General features: G+C 36.1%; 1 protein-coding gene across 29 annotated transcripts in view; it reads left to right on the top strand.

The window, feature by feature from the left end:
- TTLL5 (tubulin tyrosine ligase like 5) overlaps positions 1-19,234 on the top strand; it is a 409,941-nt gene that overhangs the window by 28,683 nt on the left and 362,024 nt on the right. For all 29 annotated transcript variants that reach the window (XR_008914964.1, XR_008914965.1, XM_056810663.1 and 26 more), the window contains one exon: positions 18,401-18,483. Coding sequence is in view for 27 of the 29 variants with exons in the window: in XM_056810663.1 (XP_056666641.1) it covers positions 18,401-18,483 (83 nt within the window). In the remaining 2 variants the exon portion in view is untranslated. The remainder of the gene's footprint in view (positions 1-18,400; positions 18,484-19,234) is intronic.

Raw genomic sequence — 19,234 nt, 5'->3', positions numbered from 1 at the left:
CTCCAGAAAGCCAAGGGAAAGGGAGTCCCGAGATGATGGACTTCTCCAGAGGCTGGTGCCTCTAGAAAAGCCAAGGAAAAGGAGTCATTCTTTTCACTCACCATATGGCAGTCCAAGGGGAAGCAGTCTGAGATCTCAAGCCCGAGCTCCTCCACTGTCAAGTGCCGAGGTGAAGATGACCTCATAGGAAGTGACCGCTAAAATGTAAAGGCAGTTCTTTGTTTCACTTCCTGTATCTTACATGTACCAATGGTGGCTTAATCTTGACTTTGGACCGCTCAGGGGGGCAGTCAGTTGTTTCTGATTTGCCACTTGCTAGCACACGTGGGTCATAGACCTTCATCCCCAACACTTAATACTTAATTGGGGGTGTATACATTCCCTGGTGGCTAAAATTCTAAAGAATAAGTAGGGTGAATTAAATCTCAATTTCACACTTCTTTTTGCTTTTTTTATTTCTTTGGGATACAAGCCTAGTAATAGTATTGCCCTTTGGGCATAGGTCTAAATTGCTTTCTGAAATGATTGAATCAGTTCACAGTTCCCCTAACAGTGCATTCATGTCTCAGTTTTCCCACACCCCCTCGAAGTTTTGACATTTTACTTTTCTGTCATATTAGCCAGTCTGATAAGTGTGGGATGGTACCTCTGTGTTTTTTTAATTTTAATTTTTCTAATTAATAGTGACTTATAGCATTTTTTTGCATGACTATAGAGAGCTTTAATTTTTTTGCTTGACAATTGCCTGCTCATATTCTTTGACCATTTATCAATTGGGAATGACTTGAATTTTTTTCTACTTTAATTTTTATTTTAAAATATTTTTCCATGCTTACATGATTCAGTTTCTTTCCCTTCTCTTTTCCCTCCCCCTCCCAGAGCTGACAAGCAATTCCGTTGTGTTGTACAAATCTTATCACTTGATACCTATTTTCATTTTTGGTATAGAGTAATCTTTTAAAGCCAAAACCCCAAATCACATACCCATATATACATGATAAGTGATATAATGTTTTTCTTTTGCATTTCTATTACCATAGTTCTTTCTCTCAATGTGGTTAGGTTAGCATTCTTTTCCATTAAGTCCTTCAGGAATGTCCTGGCTTGTTGCACACATACTAGTAGCAAAGTCTATTACATTGGATTATTCCACAGTGTTTTTACTTTCTGTGATCAGTGTTCTCCTGGTTTTGCTCATTTCACTCTGTATCAGTTCATTGAGATTCTCCCAGCTAATGTAGAAATCCTCCAGATCATTATTCCTTATAGCACAATAGTATTCCATCACCATCATATGCCACAGTTTGTTCAGCAAATTTCCCAATCAAGGAACAACACTTCATTTTCCAATTTTTTTTTGCCACCAGAAAGAGTACAACTATGAATCTTTTTTTAATTTGTCATTTTAATTAATTTCTTTCAAATTAATTATTTATTTATAATGGTTTTTCAAGGTTACACGACTCATGTTCTTTTCCCTCTTCCCTCCCCACTCCTGGAGCTGACAAACTATTCCACTGGGTTATACTTGTATCATTGTTCAAAACCTATTTCCATATTATTATTTGCAATAGAGTGATCATTTAAAGTCCAAATCCCCAATGATATACCTTTAGAACCTTGTGATCAATCATATGTTTTACTTCTGCATTTCAACTTCCACAGCTCTTTCTCTGGATGTGGATAGTGTTCTTTCTCATAAGTCCCTCAGAATTGTCCTGGCTCATTGCATTGCTGCTAGTAGAGAAGTCCATTACATTTGATTGTGCTATAGTGTATCCTCCTCTATGTTTTGTTCCTTTTGCTCTGCATCAATTCCTGAAGTTCTTTCCAGGTCACATGGAATTCCTCCAGATCATCATTCCATTCAGCACAATAGTATTCCACAACCATGAGATGGCACAATTTGTTCATTTCCCAATCAATGGACACCCCCTCATTTTCCAGGTTTTTTTTTTCTTTTGCCATCACAAAGAGCGTGGCTTTAAATATTTTTGTACAAATATTTTTCCTTATTATCTCTTTGGGTACAAACCTAATAGTGGTATTACTGGGTCAAAGGGTAGGCATTTTTTCAAAGCCCTTTGCACATAATTCCAAATCACTCTCCAGAATGGCTGGATTAATTCACAACTCTACCAGCAATGCATTAATGTCTCAATTTTGCCATGACCCCTCCAACATTTATTATTTTCCTTTACTGTCCTATTGGCCAATCTGCTAGGTGTGAGGTGGTACCTCAATATTGTTTTGATTTGTTGTATTTCTCTAATTATGAGATTTAGAACACTTTTTCATGTTCTTATTGATAATTTTGATTTCTTTATCTGAAAACTGCCTATTCATGTCCCTTGACCATTTTTCAGTTGGGGAATGATTTGGTACAATTGACTTAGCTCCTTATAAATTTGAGAAATTAGAACTTTGCTAGAGGTTTTTGATATAAAATTTCCCCGCAATTTGTTTCCCCTTCTAATTTTGATTGCATTTGTTTCGTTTATACAGGAACTTTTAAATATTATGTAATCAAAATTATTTATTTTACATTTTGTAGTGTTCTCTAACTCCTGCTTGTTCTTAAATTCCTTCCTTTCCCATAGATCTGACAGGTATACTATTCGATGTTCACCTAATTTGTTTATGATTTCCCTCTTTATATTTAAGTCATTTACCCATTCTGAATTAATCTTGGTATAGGATGTAAGATGTTGATCTAGACCTAATTTCTCCCATACTGTTTTCCAATTCTCCCAGCAGGTTTTCTCAAATAGTGGGTTCTTGTTCCAAAAGCTGGGATCTTTGGGTTTATTGAACTCACTACCTTGTTACTATCATTTACCCCAAGTCTGTTCCATTGATGCACCTTCTATCTCTAAGACAGTAGCATATTGTTTTGATGATCAGTGCTTTATAGTATGGTTTGAGATCTAGTAACACTAGGCCTCCATCCTTCACTTTTTTTTCATTAGTTCTTTTGTTCTTCCAGATGAACTTTGTAATAATTTTTTCTAATTCTTGAAAATAGGGTTTTTTGTTAGTTTGATAGGTATAACACTAAGTAAATTAATTTAGGTAGGATTGTCATTTTTATTATATTAGCTCATCCTACCATTGAACTATTGATGTTTTTCCAATTGTTTAGCTCTAATTTTATTTGTGTGGAAAGTGTTTTATAGTTATGTTCATATAATTCCTGAATTTGTCTTGTAGATTCTCAGGTATTTTATCTTGTCTAGAGTGATTTTAAATGGAGTTTCTTTTTCTAACTTTTGCTGTTGGGTTTTGTCAGAAACATATAGGAATGCTGATGATTTATGTGGGTTCATTTTGTACCCTGCAACTTCGTTAAAGTTATTGATAATTACTACTAGCTTTTTAGTGGATTTTCTTGGATTCTTTAGGTATACCATGATGTCATCTGCAAAGAGTAGTAGTTTAGTTTCCTCATTGCTTACTTTGATCCCTTCAATTTCTTTTTCTTCTCTAATTGCTACTGCTAGAATTTCTAGTACAATGTTAAATAGTAATGGTGATAGTGGGCATTCCTGCTTCACTCCTGATCTTATTGGAAAGGCATCTTAACTTATCCCCATTGCAAATGATACTTGCTGATGGTTTTAAATAAATACTGTTTATTATTTTGAGGAAAGGCCCTTCTATTCCTATACTTTCTAGTGTTTTCAATAGGAATAGGTGTTGTATTTTGTCAAAGGCTTTTTCTGCATTTATTGAGATAATCATGTGATTTCTATTAGCTTGATTGTTTATATGAACAATGTGCATATGGTTTTCCTAATATTAAACCATCCTTTCATTGCTGGTATAAATCCCAACTGGTCATAGTGAATAATCCTTGTGATAACATGCTGTATCCTTTTAGCTAGTATTTTATTTAATATTTTTGCATCTATTTTAACTAAGTATATTGGTCTATAGTTTTCTTTCTCTGTTTTTGGTCTTACATTTTGTAATTTTTTTCTAACTCTTGCTTGGTCTTAAAATCTTTACTTTCCCAAAGATCTGGCAAGTATACTGTTTTATGTTCACCTAATTTACTTATATTTACATTCTCTATATTCTCTATATTCAAGTCATTCACCCATTCTGAGTTTATCTTGGTGTAGGGAGTGAGAGGTTGATCTAAACCTAGTCTTTCCCATACTGTTTTCCAATTTGCCAAGTAATTTTTGTCAAATAGTGGATTTTTTTCCCAAAAGCTGGGATCTTTGGGTTTATCATAGAGTGTCTTTCTGAGGTCACTTACCCCAAGTCTATTCCACTGATCCTTTCATCTGTCTCTTAGCCAGTACCATATTGTTTTGATAACCACTGATTTATAGTATAGTTTGAGGTCTGGTACTGCTAGGCCACCTTCCTTCACATTTTTTTTTCAATATTTCCCTTGATTTTTTGTTCTTCCAAATGAACTTTGTTATAGTTCTTTCTAATTCAGTAAAAAAGTTTCTTGGTAGTTTAATGGGTATGGCACTAAATAAGTAAATTAGTTTGGGTAAGATTGTCATTTTTATTTTATTTTTATTTTGTTAGCTCATCCTACCCATGAGCAATTAATGTTTTTCCAGTTATTTAGATCTAGTTTTAATTGTGTGGATAGTGTTTTGTAGTTGTGTTCAAATATTTCCTGCATTTGTCTGGGCACATAGATTCCTAAGTATTTTATATTGTCTAGGGTGATTTTAAATGGAATTTCTATTTCTAACTCTTGCTGCTGAGATGTGTTGGAGATATATAGAAATACTGATGACTTGTGTGGCTTTATTTTGTAACCTGCAACTTTGCTAAAGTTGTTGATTATTTCCACTAGCTTTTTGGTGCATTCTCTAGGATTCTTTAAGTAGACCATCATATCATCTGCAAAGAGTGATAGCTTGGTCTCCTCATTACCTATTTTAATACCTTCAATTTCTTTTTCTTTTCTAAGAGCTACTGCTAGTGTTTCTAGTACAATGTTAAATAATAGAGGTGATAATGGGCATCCTTGTTTCTCTCCTGATCTTATTGGAAAGGCATCTAACTTATGCCCATTGCAGATGATATTTGCTGATGGTTTTAAATAAATACTGTTTATTATTTTGAGGAAAGGCCCTTTTATTCCTATATTTTCTAGTGTTTTCAATAGGAATAGGTGTTGTATTTTGTCAAAGGCTTTTTCTGCATCTATTGAGATAATCATGTGGTTCTTGCTAGTTTGCTTGTTGATGTGGTCAATTATGTGGATGGTTTTCCTAATATTGAACCATCCTTGCATTCCTGGTATAAATCCCACCTGATCATAATGAATGACTCTCATGGTCACTTGCTGGAGTCTTTTTGCTAATATTTTATTTAAAATTTTTGCATCTATGTTCATTAAGGAGATTGGTCCATAGTTTTCTTTCCCTGTTTTTGACCTGCCTGGCTTTGGAATCAGTACCATATTTGTGTAATAAGAGGAATTTGGTAGAACTTCTTTTTTGCAAATTATGTCAAATAGTTTGTATTGGGGTTAGTTGTTCTTTGAATATTTGATAGAATTTACTTGTGAGGGGGAAGCTGGGTAGCTCAGCTGGATTGAGAACCAGGCCTAGAGACGGGAGGTCCTAGGTTCAAATCTGGCCTCAGCCACTTCCTAGCTGTGTGACCCTGGGCAAGTCACTTGACCCCCATTGCCTAGCCTTTACCACTCTTCTGCCTTGGAGTCAATACACAGTATTGACTCCAAGATGGAAGGTAAGGGTTTAAAAAAAAAAAAAGAATTTACTTGTGAATTCATCAGGTCCTGGGGATTTTTTCTTAGGGACTTCTTTGATGGCATGTTCAATTTCTTTTCCTGATATGGGGTTATTTAAGTATTCTATTCTTCTGTTAATCTAGGCAATATATATTTTTGTAAATATTTATCTCTGTCACCTAGATTGCCATATTTATTTCCATATAACTGGGCACAATAGTTTTTAATGATTGCCTTAATTTCCTCTTCATTAGAGGTGAGGTCTCCCATTTCATCTTGGATACTGTTAATTTGGTTTTCTTCTTTCCTTTTTTTAAATTAGATTGACCCATACTTTGCCCATTTTATCTTTTCAAAGTATCAGCTTCTAGTTTTATTTATTATTTAAAGTTCTTTCACTTTTGATTTTATTAATTTCTCTTTTAATTTTTAGGATTTCTAATTTAGTTTTCATATGGGGGTTTTTAATTTGTTCCTTTTGAAGTTTTTTGATTTGCATGCCCAATTCTTTGACCTCTGCCCTCCCAAATTTGTTAATATATGAACTCAAGGATATAAACTTACCCCTGAGTATTGCTGTGGCTGCATCCCATAGATTTTGAAATGATGTCTCATCATTGTCATTTTCTCCAATGAAATTATTAATTGTTTCTATGATTTGTTCTTTAACTAACTAGTTTTAGAGAATCATATTATTTAGTTTAATTAATTTAATTAATTTTTTATTTGCCTCTCTATGTACCCTTACTAATTATTATTTTTATTGCATTATGATCTGAAAAGGTTGCATTTATTATTTCTGCTTTCTTGCACTTGTTTGCCATGTTTTTATGCTCTAGTACATGGTCAATCTTTGTGAATATACCATGTGCTGCTGTAAAGAAGGTGTATTTCTTTTTGTCCCTATTTATTTTTCTCCATATATCTATTAACTCTAATTTTTCCAAGATTTCATTAACATCTCTTACCTCTTTCTTATTAATTTTTTTGGTTTGATTTTTCTAGATCTGATAGAGGAAGGTTCAGGTTTCCCACTAGTATACTTTTATTATCTATTTTCTTCTTCAACTCCACAAGTTTCTCCTTTAGAAATTTGGATGCTATACCATTTGATATATACTTGTTGAGTACTGATATTTCTTCATTGTCTGTACTACCTTTTATCAGGATGTAATTACCTTCCCTATCTCTTTTAATCAGGTCTATTTTTTACTTTGGCTTTATCAGATATCATGATTGCGACTCCTGCCTTCTTTTTCTCAGTTGAAGCCCAATAGATCTAGCTCCAGCCTTTTATCTTTATTCTGTGAGTGTCTACCTGCCTCATGTGTGTTTCTTATAGACAACATATAGTAGGATTTTGGTTTTTAATCCACTCTGCTATTTACTTTTGTTTTATGGATGAGTTAATTCCATTCACATTCAGAGTTATGATAACCACCTCAATATTCCCCAACATTTTGATAACCTCTCCTAGTTCTGCCCTTTCTTCTGTTGCTATATCTTTTTAAACCAGTGGTTTGCTTTTAATCAGTCTCCCTAATCCCCACCCTTATTATACTTCCCTTTCCTCCCCCTCCCTTTTTGTTCCCTTCTTATTATTTTTTTAGTGTCTATTAAGCCCCCCCTTACCTCCTTTTTTGTACTCCCTGCCCCATTCCCTCACTTAGTTTTTCCCTTCTCACTTTCTCTGTAGGGTAAGATAGAATTCTATACTCCAACGAATCTAGATGCTCTTCCCTCTCAGAACTGATTGCACTGAGTGTAAGATTTAAGTATTTCCTATTAGCACTCTCTTCTTCTTCTTATAATAGTATTCTTCCCCTCCCCTTCCCATGTGCCTCTTTGTGTGATATAGATTATCCTATTTATCTTATTCCTTCAAGTTTCTCTTGGTGCATCTTCTATTCCCCCCTCCCTTTTTGTTTTCTTTTTTACATATCATTTTACACCACTTATTATCCCAATCTTTACCTATGAATGACTCTTTTAATTACTATATTACTGAATATATTTTTGAGAGTTACAAATAACATTTTTCCATATATTAATATAAACAATTTGATCTTATTGAAGCCCTTAAAGAAGAAAATTTAAATAAAGAAACACATTTTCCCCCCTTTTCTCTCTCTTATTTATCTGTTCATGTTTCTCTTGATCTTTGTGTTTGGATATCAAACTTTCCACTTAGTTCTGGTCTTTTCTTTACAAATACTTGGAAATCATCTATTTTGGTAAATGCCCCAACTTTCCCCTGGAAGTATATGGTCAGTTTTGGTGGGTAGGTGATCCTTGTTTGAAGACCCAGTTCTCTTGCCTTTCTGAACATCCTATTCCAAGCCTTGCTGTCTTTTATTATGGAAGCTGCCAGATCTTGTGTGATCCTGATTGGTGCTCTTTGATATCTGAATTGTATCTTTTTGGCTTCTTGTAAAATTTTCTCCTTAGCTTGGAAGGTCTAAAATTTGGCAATTACATTCTCTCTCTCTCTCTCTCTCTCTCTCTCTCTCTCTCTCTCTCTCTCTCTCTCTCTCTCTCTCTCTCTCTCTCTCTTTCTCTCTCTCTCTTTTTGAGGATTTAGCGTAGAGGATGTTCTATGAACTCTTTCAATGTTTATTTTGCCATCTTATTCAAGAATATAAGGGCAATTTTCTTGGATAATTTCTTGTAGTATGATGTCAAGTTTCTGTTTATTTCTGGGTTTTCAGGTAGACCAATGATTCTCAAATTATCTCTTCTTGACTTGTTTTCTTGGTCAGTCTTCTCCGTGAGATATTTCGTGTTTTCTTCTATTTTTTCAATCTTCTGATTTTGCTTTATTAATTCTTGCTGTTTTGTGATATAATTGGCTTCTAATTACTTAATTCTGATCTTTAAAGACTGGTTTTTTTTTCTTTTTTTTCCCATTTGAATTAGTTTATTTAGTCAATTTAGAACATTATTCCTTGGTTACAATAATCACATTATTTCCCTCCCTCCCCTCCACCCACCCCTCCTGCAGCCCATACCCAATTTCATTGGGTATTACTTGTATTCTTGATCAGAACCTATTTCCATGTTGTTGATGTTTGCACTAGGATGTTCATTTAGTCTATATCCCCAACCATATCCCTTAGATCCATGTATTCAAACAGTTGTTTTCCTTCGGTGTTTTTACTCCCACAGTGTTTCCTCTGAATGTGGATAGTGGTTTTTCTTGTAGATTTCTCCTAGTTGTTCAGGGTCACTGCATTGCCACTAATAGAGAAGTCCATTACATCCAATTGTACCACAGTGTATCAATCTCTGTGTACAATGTGTTCCTGGTTCTGCTCCTCTCACTCTGCATCAATTCCTGGAGGTTATTCCAGTCCCCATGGAATTCCTCCACTTTATTATTACTTTGAGCACAATAGTATTCTGTCACTAACATATACCACAATTTGTTCCAGCCATTCCCCAATTGAAGGGCATCCCCTAATTTTCCAATTTTTTGCCACCACAAAGAGCGCAGCTATGAATATTTTTTGTACATGTCTTTTTCCTTATTATCTCTTTGAGGTACAAACCCAGCAGTGCTATGGCTGGATCAAAGGGCAGACATAAAGAGTGGTTTTCTGCCACAATATCTTGATTTTCTGCTATAATATTTTGATTTTTTTTTTTTGGTTTGATCTATCCTGCTTTTCATGGCTTCCAGCTATTTAATATTGGTCTCTTATTTATCATTTCATTTGATTTCTGGACTACTTTCTTCAATTGGGGTTCCTGTATTTTAAACTGTTATTTTCTTTTTGAACTATTTCCCATTTTTCTTGCCAATATTCTTCCATCTTTTTGATAAGTTCTGATTTAAATTCTTCACCAATTTCCATTGTTTTTGGAAGGTTTGGATATATTTATTTGAAGGTCCTCTTCTGCAATTTTCTCTGTAGTCTGGATTTCTCCTCCATAAAAATTATCCAGGGTCAAATTCTTCTTCTTGTTCTTCTTGGTGTTGGGAAGTTAATTGTTTTGCCATCACTATGCTGGTTTTTCCTTCCCTTTCCAATAACAAGTCTGAGTGAGGAGGGCAGGCTTTCTGTGTGTATGTTAGCTCCATATAAGATAAATAGACCAATGATTCTCATATTGTCTCTTCTTGACCTGTTTTCTTGGTTAGTCATTTCAGTGAGATATTTAATGTTTCCTTCTATTTTTTCAGTCTTCTGATTTTTGCTTTATTAATTCTTGCTGTCTTGTGATATCATTAGCTTCTACTTGCCCAATTCTAGTCTTTAAAGACAGATTTTCAGTTATGAGCTTTTGATTTTTCTTAGGTATTCGTTCTAAGGCAGAAGAGTGGTAAGGACTAGGCAATGGGGGTTAAGTGACTTGCCCAGGTTCATGCAGCTGGAAAGTATCTGAGGTCAGATTTGAACCCAGGACCTCCTATCTCTAGGTCTGACTCTCAATCCACTGAACCATCCAGCTGCCCCTCTACACTGCTTTTTCATGGCTTGTAGCAGGTCAGTTCTGGTCTCTAATTTCCTAATTACTCCATTTGATTTCTGTGCCTCTTTTTCTATTTGGGCAATTTTGTCTTTTAATCTTTTATGCTCTCTTTGTATTACTTACATTTCTTTTCCCCACTTTTCTTCCCATTTTTCTTCTATCTTTTTTACTTGGTTCTTGAATTCCTTTTTGAATTCTTTGAGAGCTTGTGATCAATTTCCATTTTGGGGGGTAAAGTTTGGATGTGTTTGCTCATTTGTTACTCTCTGCTGTTGTTTCTATTTTGCTCTTTTTATCCAAAGAAATTATCCAGTGTCTAGAGTTTTTGTATGCTTTTTTTTTCCTGTTGCTTATTCTTTTTGCCACTAGTAGATTGGGGTTCCTTCATGTTGGTAGTCATTGCTTTCTTAGCTTCTGTCTCACAGGGCTTTGCCTTGATAGTATCTTCCCTTCTCAGTTAGAAGCCTGAGTGAGTGAGAGCAGGAAGATTTGTATAATGTGCTTTAAAGCATTTTGCCCTGAGGCTATCTTCCTCAGCTTCTGCTGTTAATGCTGCTGCTGCCTTTGCTGCTGTTGTTGCCTTAGCTGTTACATCTCTGAGTCTCACCTTCTATGGCTGATATTTTCAAGGGTGAGTCTGTAGTGTAGTAGGCTGCACTGAGTTTTGCCTTTCTGTGAGCAAGCTACCTGCTATTTTCTGAGTCTCACTGCCCAGGTCTGGCACAGCCCTCAGGAATGAGTTTGTGGTGCTTTCAATCAGCTCCCAAGAATTTGGCGATTTCCCTAGCTCTAGTTCTCACTGGCATAGTGAGTAAGGAGAAGGGTAGTCACTTGTGCTGTTTTACCCCCTTATAGCATGGAAATACCCTGTCTCCCTACCTTTCATACTGTGTTCAGTGGAAGAGCCCCCTTATTTGTCCTGTTTTGACCTTTGTCCTTTTTAGATATTTTGTAATGAAAGGTTTGGAATAAATTTCTGAGTAGCTCCAAGTTTTTTTCTTGCTACTAGGCTTCCATCTTGACTCTACCTCTTCAACTAGTATTCTTATATAATTGACTCATTTCTCTATGTTGAGAAATGAGGCTTTTATTAGAGACTTGTAAAAAAATTTTGCTCCATTATAATTGTTGTGTATTACTCTGCATCCTATTTCCTTCTGTTTAGTCTCTGGACACCACCTGCCCCAATTTGCCTTCTTTTCCATCAGTCCTCACCCTATTCTCTCATTCTCTCTCCTCTTTCTTTCCTATAGGGTAAGATCGATTTCTATAATGTTCTTCCATCATTAAGCCGATTCCATTGAGAGTAAGGTTCACACGTTTCCCTTTCTACATCTTCCATCTTCTGTTCCATTGTAAAAAAATATTTCATGCCTCTTTTATAAGATAATTCACCCCATTGTATTTTTCCTTTCCTCCTCCTCCTAAAGCATTTCTCTTTCTTATGCTTTAATTAATTTTTTTCATATCATCCCATCATATTCAGTTCATACCCTTGCCCTCTCTCTAGGTATACTCCTAACTTCCCACGTAGGTATGCAAAAATCTTGACCTCATTGAATGTCTTGATTTCTCTTTATTGTTTACCTTTTGATGCTTCTCTTGAGACTTGTATTTGAGAGTTAAATTTTCCATTCAGCTCTAATCTTTTCATCAGAAATGTTTGAAAGTCCTCTATTTTATTGAATTTCCATTTTCCCCTGAAGAATAATGCACAATTTTGCTTTCTGGAATATCATATTCCAAGCCCTCCAATCCTTTAATGTAGAAACTGCTAAATCTTGTGTTATCTTGACTGTGTCTCCACATTATTTGATTTGTTTCTTTTTGGTTGCTTATATTTTCTCCTTGTCCTGTTAGTTCTGGAATTTGGCTATAATATTCCTGGGAATTATCCTTTTGGGATCTCTTTCAGAAAGTGATTGGTGGATTCTTTCAATTTTTAATTTTGCCTCTGTTTTGTACCAAAATAAAAGGTAATCTTTAATTTGTTACAAGTTCTAGAATATCACGGCAATTTTCTTTGATATTTTCTTGAAAGATAATATCTAAACTCTTTTTTTTTTAAACCCTTACCTTCCATCTTGGAATCAATAATATGTATTGGTTCCAAGGCAGAAGAGTGGTAAGGGCTAGGCAATGGGGATTAAGTGACTTGCCCAGGGTCACACAACTGAGATGTGTCTGAGGACAGATTTGAACCTAGGACCTCCCATCTGTAGGCCTGGCTCACAATCCACTGAGCTATCCAGCTTCCCCCCCTCTCTCTTTTTTAATCATAGCTTTTAGGTATTCTAGCAATTCCTAGATTACCTCTCCTAGAATTATTTTCCTGGTCATTTGTTTTTCCTATGAGATATTTCACATTTTCTGCTATTTTTTCATTCATTTGACTTTTTTTATTTCTTGATGTCTCATGGAGTTATTAGCTTCCACTTGCCCAACTAATTTTTTTTTAAACTCTTATCTTCCATCTTGGAATCAGTACTGTGTATTAGTTCCAAGGCAGAAGAATGGTATGGGCTAGGCAATGGGCTTAAGTGACTTGCCCAAGGTCACACAGCTGGGAAGTGTCTGAGGCAAGATTTGAACCCAGGACCTCCCATTTCTGGGCCTAACTCTCAATCCACTGAGCTGTCCAGCTGCCCCTCCCAACTAATTTTTAAGACATGATTTTCTTGAGTGAGTTTTTGTTCCTTATTTTCTATTTGGCCAGTTCTACTTTATAAATAATTTTTTCTTCAGTGAATTTTTGTAAATCTTTTTCCAAAGGGCCGAGATGTTTTTCTCTTTGGTGCATTTTTGTATATCTTTTCTACTTGGCCAATTCTACTTTTTAAGGAGTTCTTTTTGTTGAGTTTTTATGCTTTTTTTTTTAACCATTTGGTGTATTCTGTTTTTTAACATATTGATTTCTTCATTACTTTTGTGCCTTCTTTACCAATATGTTGACTCTTTTTTCATGATTTCCCTGTCTCACTCTCATTTATTTTCCCAATTTTCTTCTACTTTTTTCAATTTGATTTTTAAAACCATTTTTTAGCTCCTCCATTAATTCTTTTTGGACTTGAGAGCAATAGAGGGTTTAGATGGAGCAGTATTGACTTTGTTGTCTTCTTCTGAGTTTGTGTTTTGGTCTTCTTTGTCACCAAAATAGCTTTTTATGTTGAGTTTCTTTTTTGTTGTTGTTGTTTGCTTATTTTCCAGCTTTTTGCTTTTCTTTTAATTTAAAAAAAATGTGAAATTTGGACTCTTTAACTGTGGTGAAGGGAACATTATTCCAAACCAGGTTCTTTGTGTAGCTGCCTTCAGAGCTGGCTCTAGGGAATCTATCTGTTTTTAATTCTTGTAGGGTGGTAAGATCTAAGCAGAGTTGTGTTTAATACTCTCCCAGACTGTGTTCTGGTCTGTAAGTAACTTGGACCTTTGACCAGGGTCCCCTGCTCTTCTATGGCCACCATTGCCATGGTGCATTCTACCCTGGTGTACTGCTTTGTGTTCCACCTCCACTTTGGTGTACTAGATTCCTCATTCTGGCCTTCTAAATTTTTTACTATTAGAAAACTACTTTACCTCATCTTTTTGTGGGTTATGCTGCTCCAGAATTTTCCTGAGGCTAATTATGTCATAGTTTTTTGGAGGGCAATTTGGTAGTTGTCAGATGTATCTGTGATATATTGCATTTTAAAGATTTGAAAAGTCAAACATGTAGTAACCAAGTCAGAACTTAAATTTAAGGCTTCTGGTCCCAAAAGGAGTCTTAGGTTCTTTTCACTTCCTCATGTTATTATATCTTTAACAGTGAATCTTCCATCTTGGTTGAACTTATTTTTTGTGAAGTTGTTGATATATTTTGTTTTCATACAGCTGACACTTCCCAACAAATCCCCAAACAAGCCTCTGTACAAAGTTCTGTTCCTGAGAAATGGCTAATTTATAGTAAAATAAGGTTTGTGCTTTAATATTGAGTTTAGTACTAACATTTACCATTGAAATTGGCTTCACATTAGTTGCCAGCTGCTTGGACTCTTTAACATCAATTGAATTCCTCTTTTGTCTGTCACTCTTTTGAAAGACATATGACTCAAGGCTAGGCTAAATCTCCAGATCCTTAAATCAGAGGGCCCTACACAACAATACTATTCTGTTAGAGGCAGCTAGTCTCAGCTTGTCAACTTCATTTAAATGGGATTCATTTCTTTTTTTTTTTTTAAATATATTTTATTTGATCATTTCCAAGCATTATTCGTTAAAGACATAGATCATTTTCTTTTCCTCCCCTCCCCTACCCCCCATAGCCGATGCGTAAGTCCACTGGGCATTAGATGTTTTCTTGATTTGAACCCATTGCTTTGTTGATAGTATTTGCATTAGAGTGTTCATTTAGAGTCTATCCTCTGTCATGTCCCCTCAACCTCTGTATTCAGGCAGTTGCTTTTTCTCGGTGTTTCCACTCCCATAGTTTATCCTTTGCTTATGAATGGTGTTTTTTTCTCCTGGGTCCCTGCAAGTTGTTCAGGGACATTACACCACCACCAATGGAGAAGTCCATTACGTTCGATTATACCACAGTGTATTAGTCTCTGTGTACAATGTTCTCCTGGTTCTGCTCCTCTCGCTCTGCATCACTTCCTGGAGGTTGTTCCAGTCTCCATGGAACTTCTCCACTTTATTATTCCTTTGAGCACAATAGTATTCCATCACCAACATATACCACAGTTTGTTCAGCCATTCCCCAATTGATGGGCATCCCCTCGTTTTCCAGTTTTGGGCCACCACAAAGAGCGCAGCTATGAATATTTTTGTACAAGTCTTTGTGTCCATTATCTCTTTGGGGTACAGACCCAGCAGTGCTATGGCTGGGTCAAAGGGTAGATATTCTTTTAGCACCCTTTGGGCATAGTTCCAAATTGCCCTCCAGAATGGTTGGATCAGTTCACAACTCCACCAGCAATGAATTAATGTCCCTATTTTGCCACATGGGATTCATTTCTTGAAACATTTATTTCACAGTGCTCTGAGGCTCAAATGAGATCATATTTGTAAAGCTCTTTGTAAATTGTAAAGTAATATAATTGCTAGGTTTTATTATTTTTAGCAGTAGCAATAATCATAGTAGCAGTAGTGGGGTGTTCTGAGAAAACTAACACCTCTGGTATGAGTTCTTACCAAGCTTTTTTCAAGACTACTTCTCCACCTTTGATGTCCATCTCTCACCAAACTCTCACCTATGCCTCCAGTAACTATACCATTCAAAGCAACCACACCCAGTAAAACCAGCTTGTTGGATATGCTATACAATGTTGGGGGTAACTGACAGGCCATAAACTCATCCTTGAGTTGAGGGTGGGGCTGTGGTTTACTCTAGACTTGTGAGGATTTCCTCCTGGAATGAACAGATGAGAACATTTCCTTTCAACTGCAAACTGTGGAATAATACTTAAGGCTTAGTAGGACACTTAAAGACACCAAGGTCATCCATTGCCACTTACCTGTCATCTTGACTTTTGTCCTACCACTGGACTTGGATAACTGAAGGGGAGAGTGTGGCTGAGGATTTTGTGCAACTCTGCCTTACTTAAATCCAATTCAAATGTAAGTCAAGCATCACCTCCTGATGCTGCTGGCCTTCTTTGAAAATGAAGGACAAACAATAACAAGTAGAATCACTCTACTTCTATGGCTGTTGCTGATTTCTCAACTTCCTCCTTTCCCTCCTGGGGAACTCCATGTTCAAGGTCTCTTCTTAGTTTATCCTACATCAATAAACTGAAGCTATCTTGTGGGCACAAAGTTGCCATTTGGCACCTGTCCCTATGGCAGTATACTGGTGTGGCTCTTCAGGTACACCAGTTTGGGTCTGAGATGTCCTCTTTCTCTGGTATAGACCCTTTTTTGGGGGGCTAGGGTTCTCTGTGAGGTGTGCTTCTGGCCAAACTTTTGTCTTCAGTGTCCAAAGACCTCCACTCTAACTTTTTGTGCTGATCTGTGCTAGAAAAGGACCCATTGTGATTTACAGTTTTTAAGTTTCTATCTGGTTCATTTTCTAGATCTTTTAGGAAGATCTTTTTGGAAGAGTTCAAGAAGAGCTCACTGCATTGCTTCCTATCACTTTGTTATCTTGTTTTTTCCTTTGAGAGCAGTTATTTTTAAAGATAGTAGTTTTTTTCCAAGACGTAACGTTATGTAGATTGGTCCACTTAAGAAGAGATTTGTGGGCTTCTTAGCTGCATTATAAAATAATCTATAAGTTAGAATCCATCAAACATCAAGAATTTATTGAATACCAACTGTATGCCAGGCTTGTATTAAGTTCAGGGGAAACATAAAAAAAAGGAAAATAGAGTGTACCTTCAAAATGATTACATTCTAGAATGGGAAATAATTTATACAATTTTATAAGCATATTTAGGGTATGTGCAAAATGAGTACAAGGTAGTTTTGGAAGGGGAGGCACTTCTTGTAGCTGGCAGTGTTTAAGCTAAGTCTTGATGGAAGCCAGGCAATAGAAGTTAGGAGACAGTGTGTTCCAAGCATGGGGGACAGTCAGTGTACAGATTCACAGATGTGGGAAATGGAGTATGAGATGGTAAATAGGCTAGTATGACAGCTTTGCAAAGTAGGTAGAGAAGAGAATTGTGTAAGGAGATTGGAAAGGTAAGAAGCAGCCAGTTAGTGAAAAACCAAATAGACTTTATAGTTGATCCTGGAGATAATAGTCACTGGAGTTTATTGAATGTGTTAGGGAGTGATATATTCAGGCTTGTGCTTTAGGTCAGTCACTGGGGGCTATGTAGGGGACAGAGTAGAGGAGGAACAGAATCTGGAAGACCAATTAGGAGGTTACTGCTATAGTTTAGGTGAGAAGTGATGAGAGCCTTAATTAGGACAGTAACTGTGAGTATTGAGAAAGGGATATCTTTGAGAGATATTATAGAGATAGAAATGGTTAGATTTAGCATCTGATTTGCTAGGTCAGGTAAATGGGAGTGAAACGTTGAAAGCACTAAAGTTATGAAAACTGGGGTGAATAGGAGAGTGGTGTCCCTGACAGTAACAGGGAAGTTTGAAAGAAGAATGGTTCTGGGTTGGAAAGGTAATGAATTTTGCAGGTTGGAGGGGGGGGAGGCATGTTAAGTTCAAGATGCTTTGTGTCAACTTCTGGGCCCCTACCCTGTTCTGACTAGCATTCTCTAACTGTCCCCCACCCCACCCCCAACCCAAGGTCAATCCCCAGGACTGTCTAACCTGACCAGGAGCTTCCACCTTCCCCCAAGAAGACTCCCAAACTCCTTAGCAGTTTCTGTTGCAAGTATACCTCTGCAATACTCCCTCCTATAGTTTGGCTGTTCAGGGTTTCCTGAATATATTTCTAGGACTAAACCCAATAAAAATCCCCTTTCTCCCCTTCCTCCCTCTACATCCCTTTCTAAGTAAGTCAGTGCTATTCTGAATTGCAATTCCTTAAATATGAATAAATGTTTCACTATATTTAGTTATCTTCTAGTTGATATGAGTTTTTAAATAACATTTTGAAATGTCCAAAAGGCAGTTTTGTGTTGTGGGACTAGAGTTTAGGTGAGGTATTAAGGTTAGAGATTTGTCTCTAGGAATCATCTGCATAGAAATTTAATCACAAATTGTGGGACATTTAACTTTAGTTAAGATGAAAATCATGGGGATTTTCATAGGAAATTTTGTCATATGTTATTGGTGCCAGGTAGTCAGTATTATAAAATATTTTCTTTGATTTCCTATATCTCTTTGAGAAAGGACACAGGCTTTAATTAAATGCCTACTGTGTGCTGGGCACTGTACTAAGCAGTTTGTAAATTCATTTAATCTTCACAACAACCCTGGGAAAGTAGGTACTAGTCTCCCCTTCTTACAAACGAAAAATTGAGATTAAGCAACTTGCACAGAGCCACATAGCTGGTAAGTATGTGTCTGAGGCTGCATTTGAACTTAGGTTTGCCTGAATGCAGCTCGGTACTCTGTCCATTGTGCCACTTATCTACCTTGGTGAAACATGAGAATATTTAATATAGTCCTCACCTAGTTTTAATGTTCCTTTGGAGTAAAGATATCCAGTATAATTTTGTTGAGCTTTATTTAGGTTGAAGCTCTGATAGCTTGCTCTTATCTCTGTTAATAATTTCTTGGTAACATACCTTTTTTTTTTTTAATTTCCTTAAGAACGATATCATTTGTCCTATAAGATTGTGCGGACGGATAGTCGTCTGGTGCGTAGCATTCTGACAGCTCATGGATTTCATGAAGTAAGTGCTTTAGTAATATTAGGCAATTTTTGTTATTTCTGCTGTCCCATTCATAGAGCTAAAATCTTAGCCACTTACCTAATAACCTTTTCTTTTAACAGAGCCAGATTTAGAAAGCAAATGAGCCCCCTCTCTGTAATAGTGTTGTCATTTCTTCCAGGGCATGGAAAAATAGCCCAAGGAAGTATTATGTTTTTTCTCTTAAAGATAATACTTGGATTTTCTTGGCCTTTTTTAGAGGCTTTTTCCCCACAAAGGATTGGATATTTGGGAATGACTTCAAAACTCTAATTTTGTACTCATTCTAACCTGAAGTCTGAAATGGAAATTTTGGTGGAAGTCTTGACAATGACTGATAATGATTTATATTGTAAATTCATTTGTTTCTGAAGAATTCTGGGTCTGATAATGACTTGTACTTAAAAGCTAATGATTACAGGAGCATGAAATTATTTATTCTAAAAAGAAATTGAGGGAAGTAACTTTATTTTTTGTTTCATTTTTGTGATTTGTTGTTTCTGTCTTACCTGAGCTCTCTCTCCTTGAAACTCATTATCCATGATATTTCAGCTCTAATATATTTGGTTTTGTATGACCACTTTCCAGTCTTATCTAAGACTAGCAAGACTGTCACCTCTGGCAGCACTGCTTCTTAGCCTTTCTGAGTATATAACAAATAGTGATTGTTTCTTTTTACATTAGTTGGCTAATTTTATTCCCTAGGTGGAGGTTAGGTTGTGGTCTTATCTTT

The sequence above is a fragment of the Monodelphis domestica genome, chromosome 1, assembly GCF_027887165.1.
Source record: "Monodelphis domestica isolate mMonDom1 chromosome 1, mMonDom1.pri, whole genome shotgun sequence".
Lineage (NCBI taxonomy): Eukaryota > Metazoa > Chordata > Mammalia > Didelphimorphia > Didelphidae > Monodelphis > Monodelphis domestica.
Note: the sequence above shows the minus strand (reverse complement) of the source record. Positions and strands in the feature narration are given on the sequence as shown.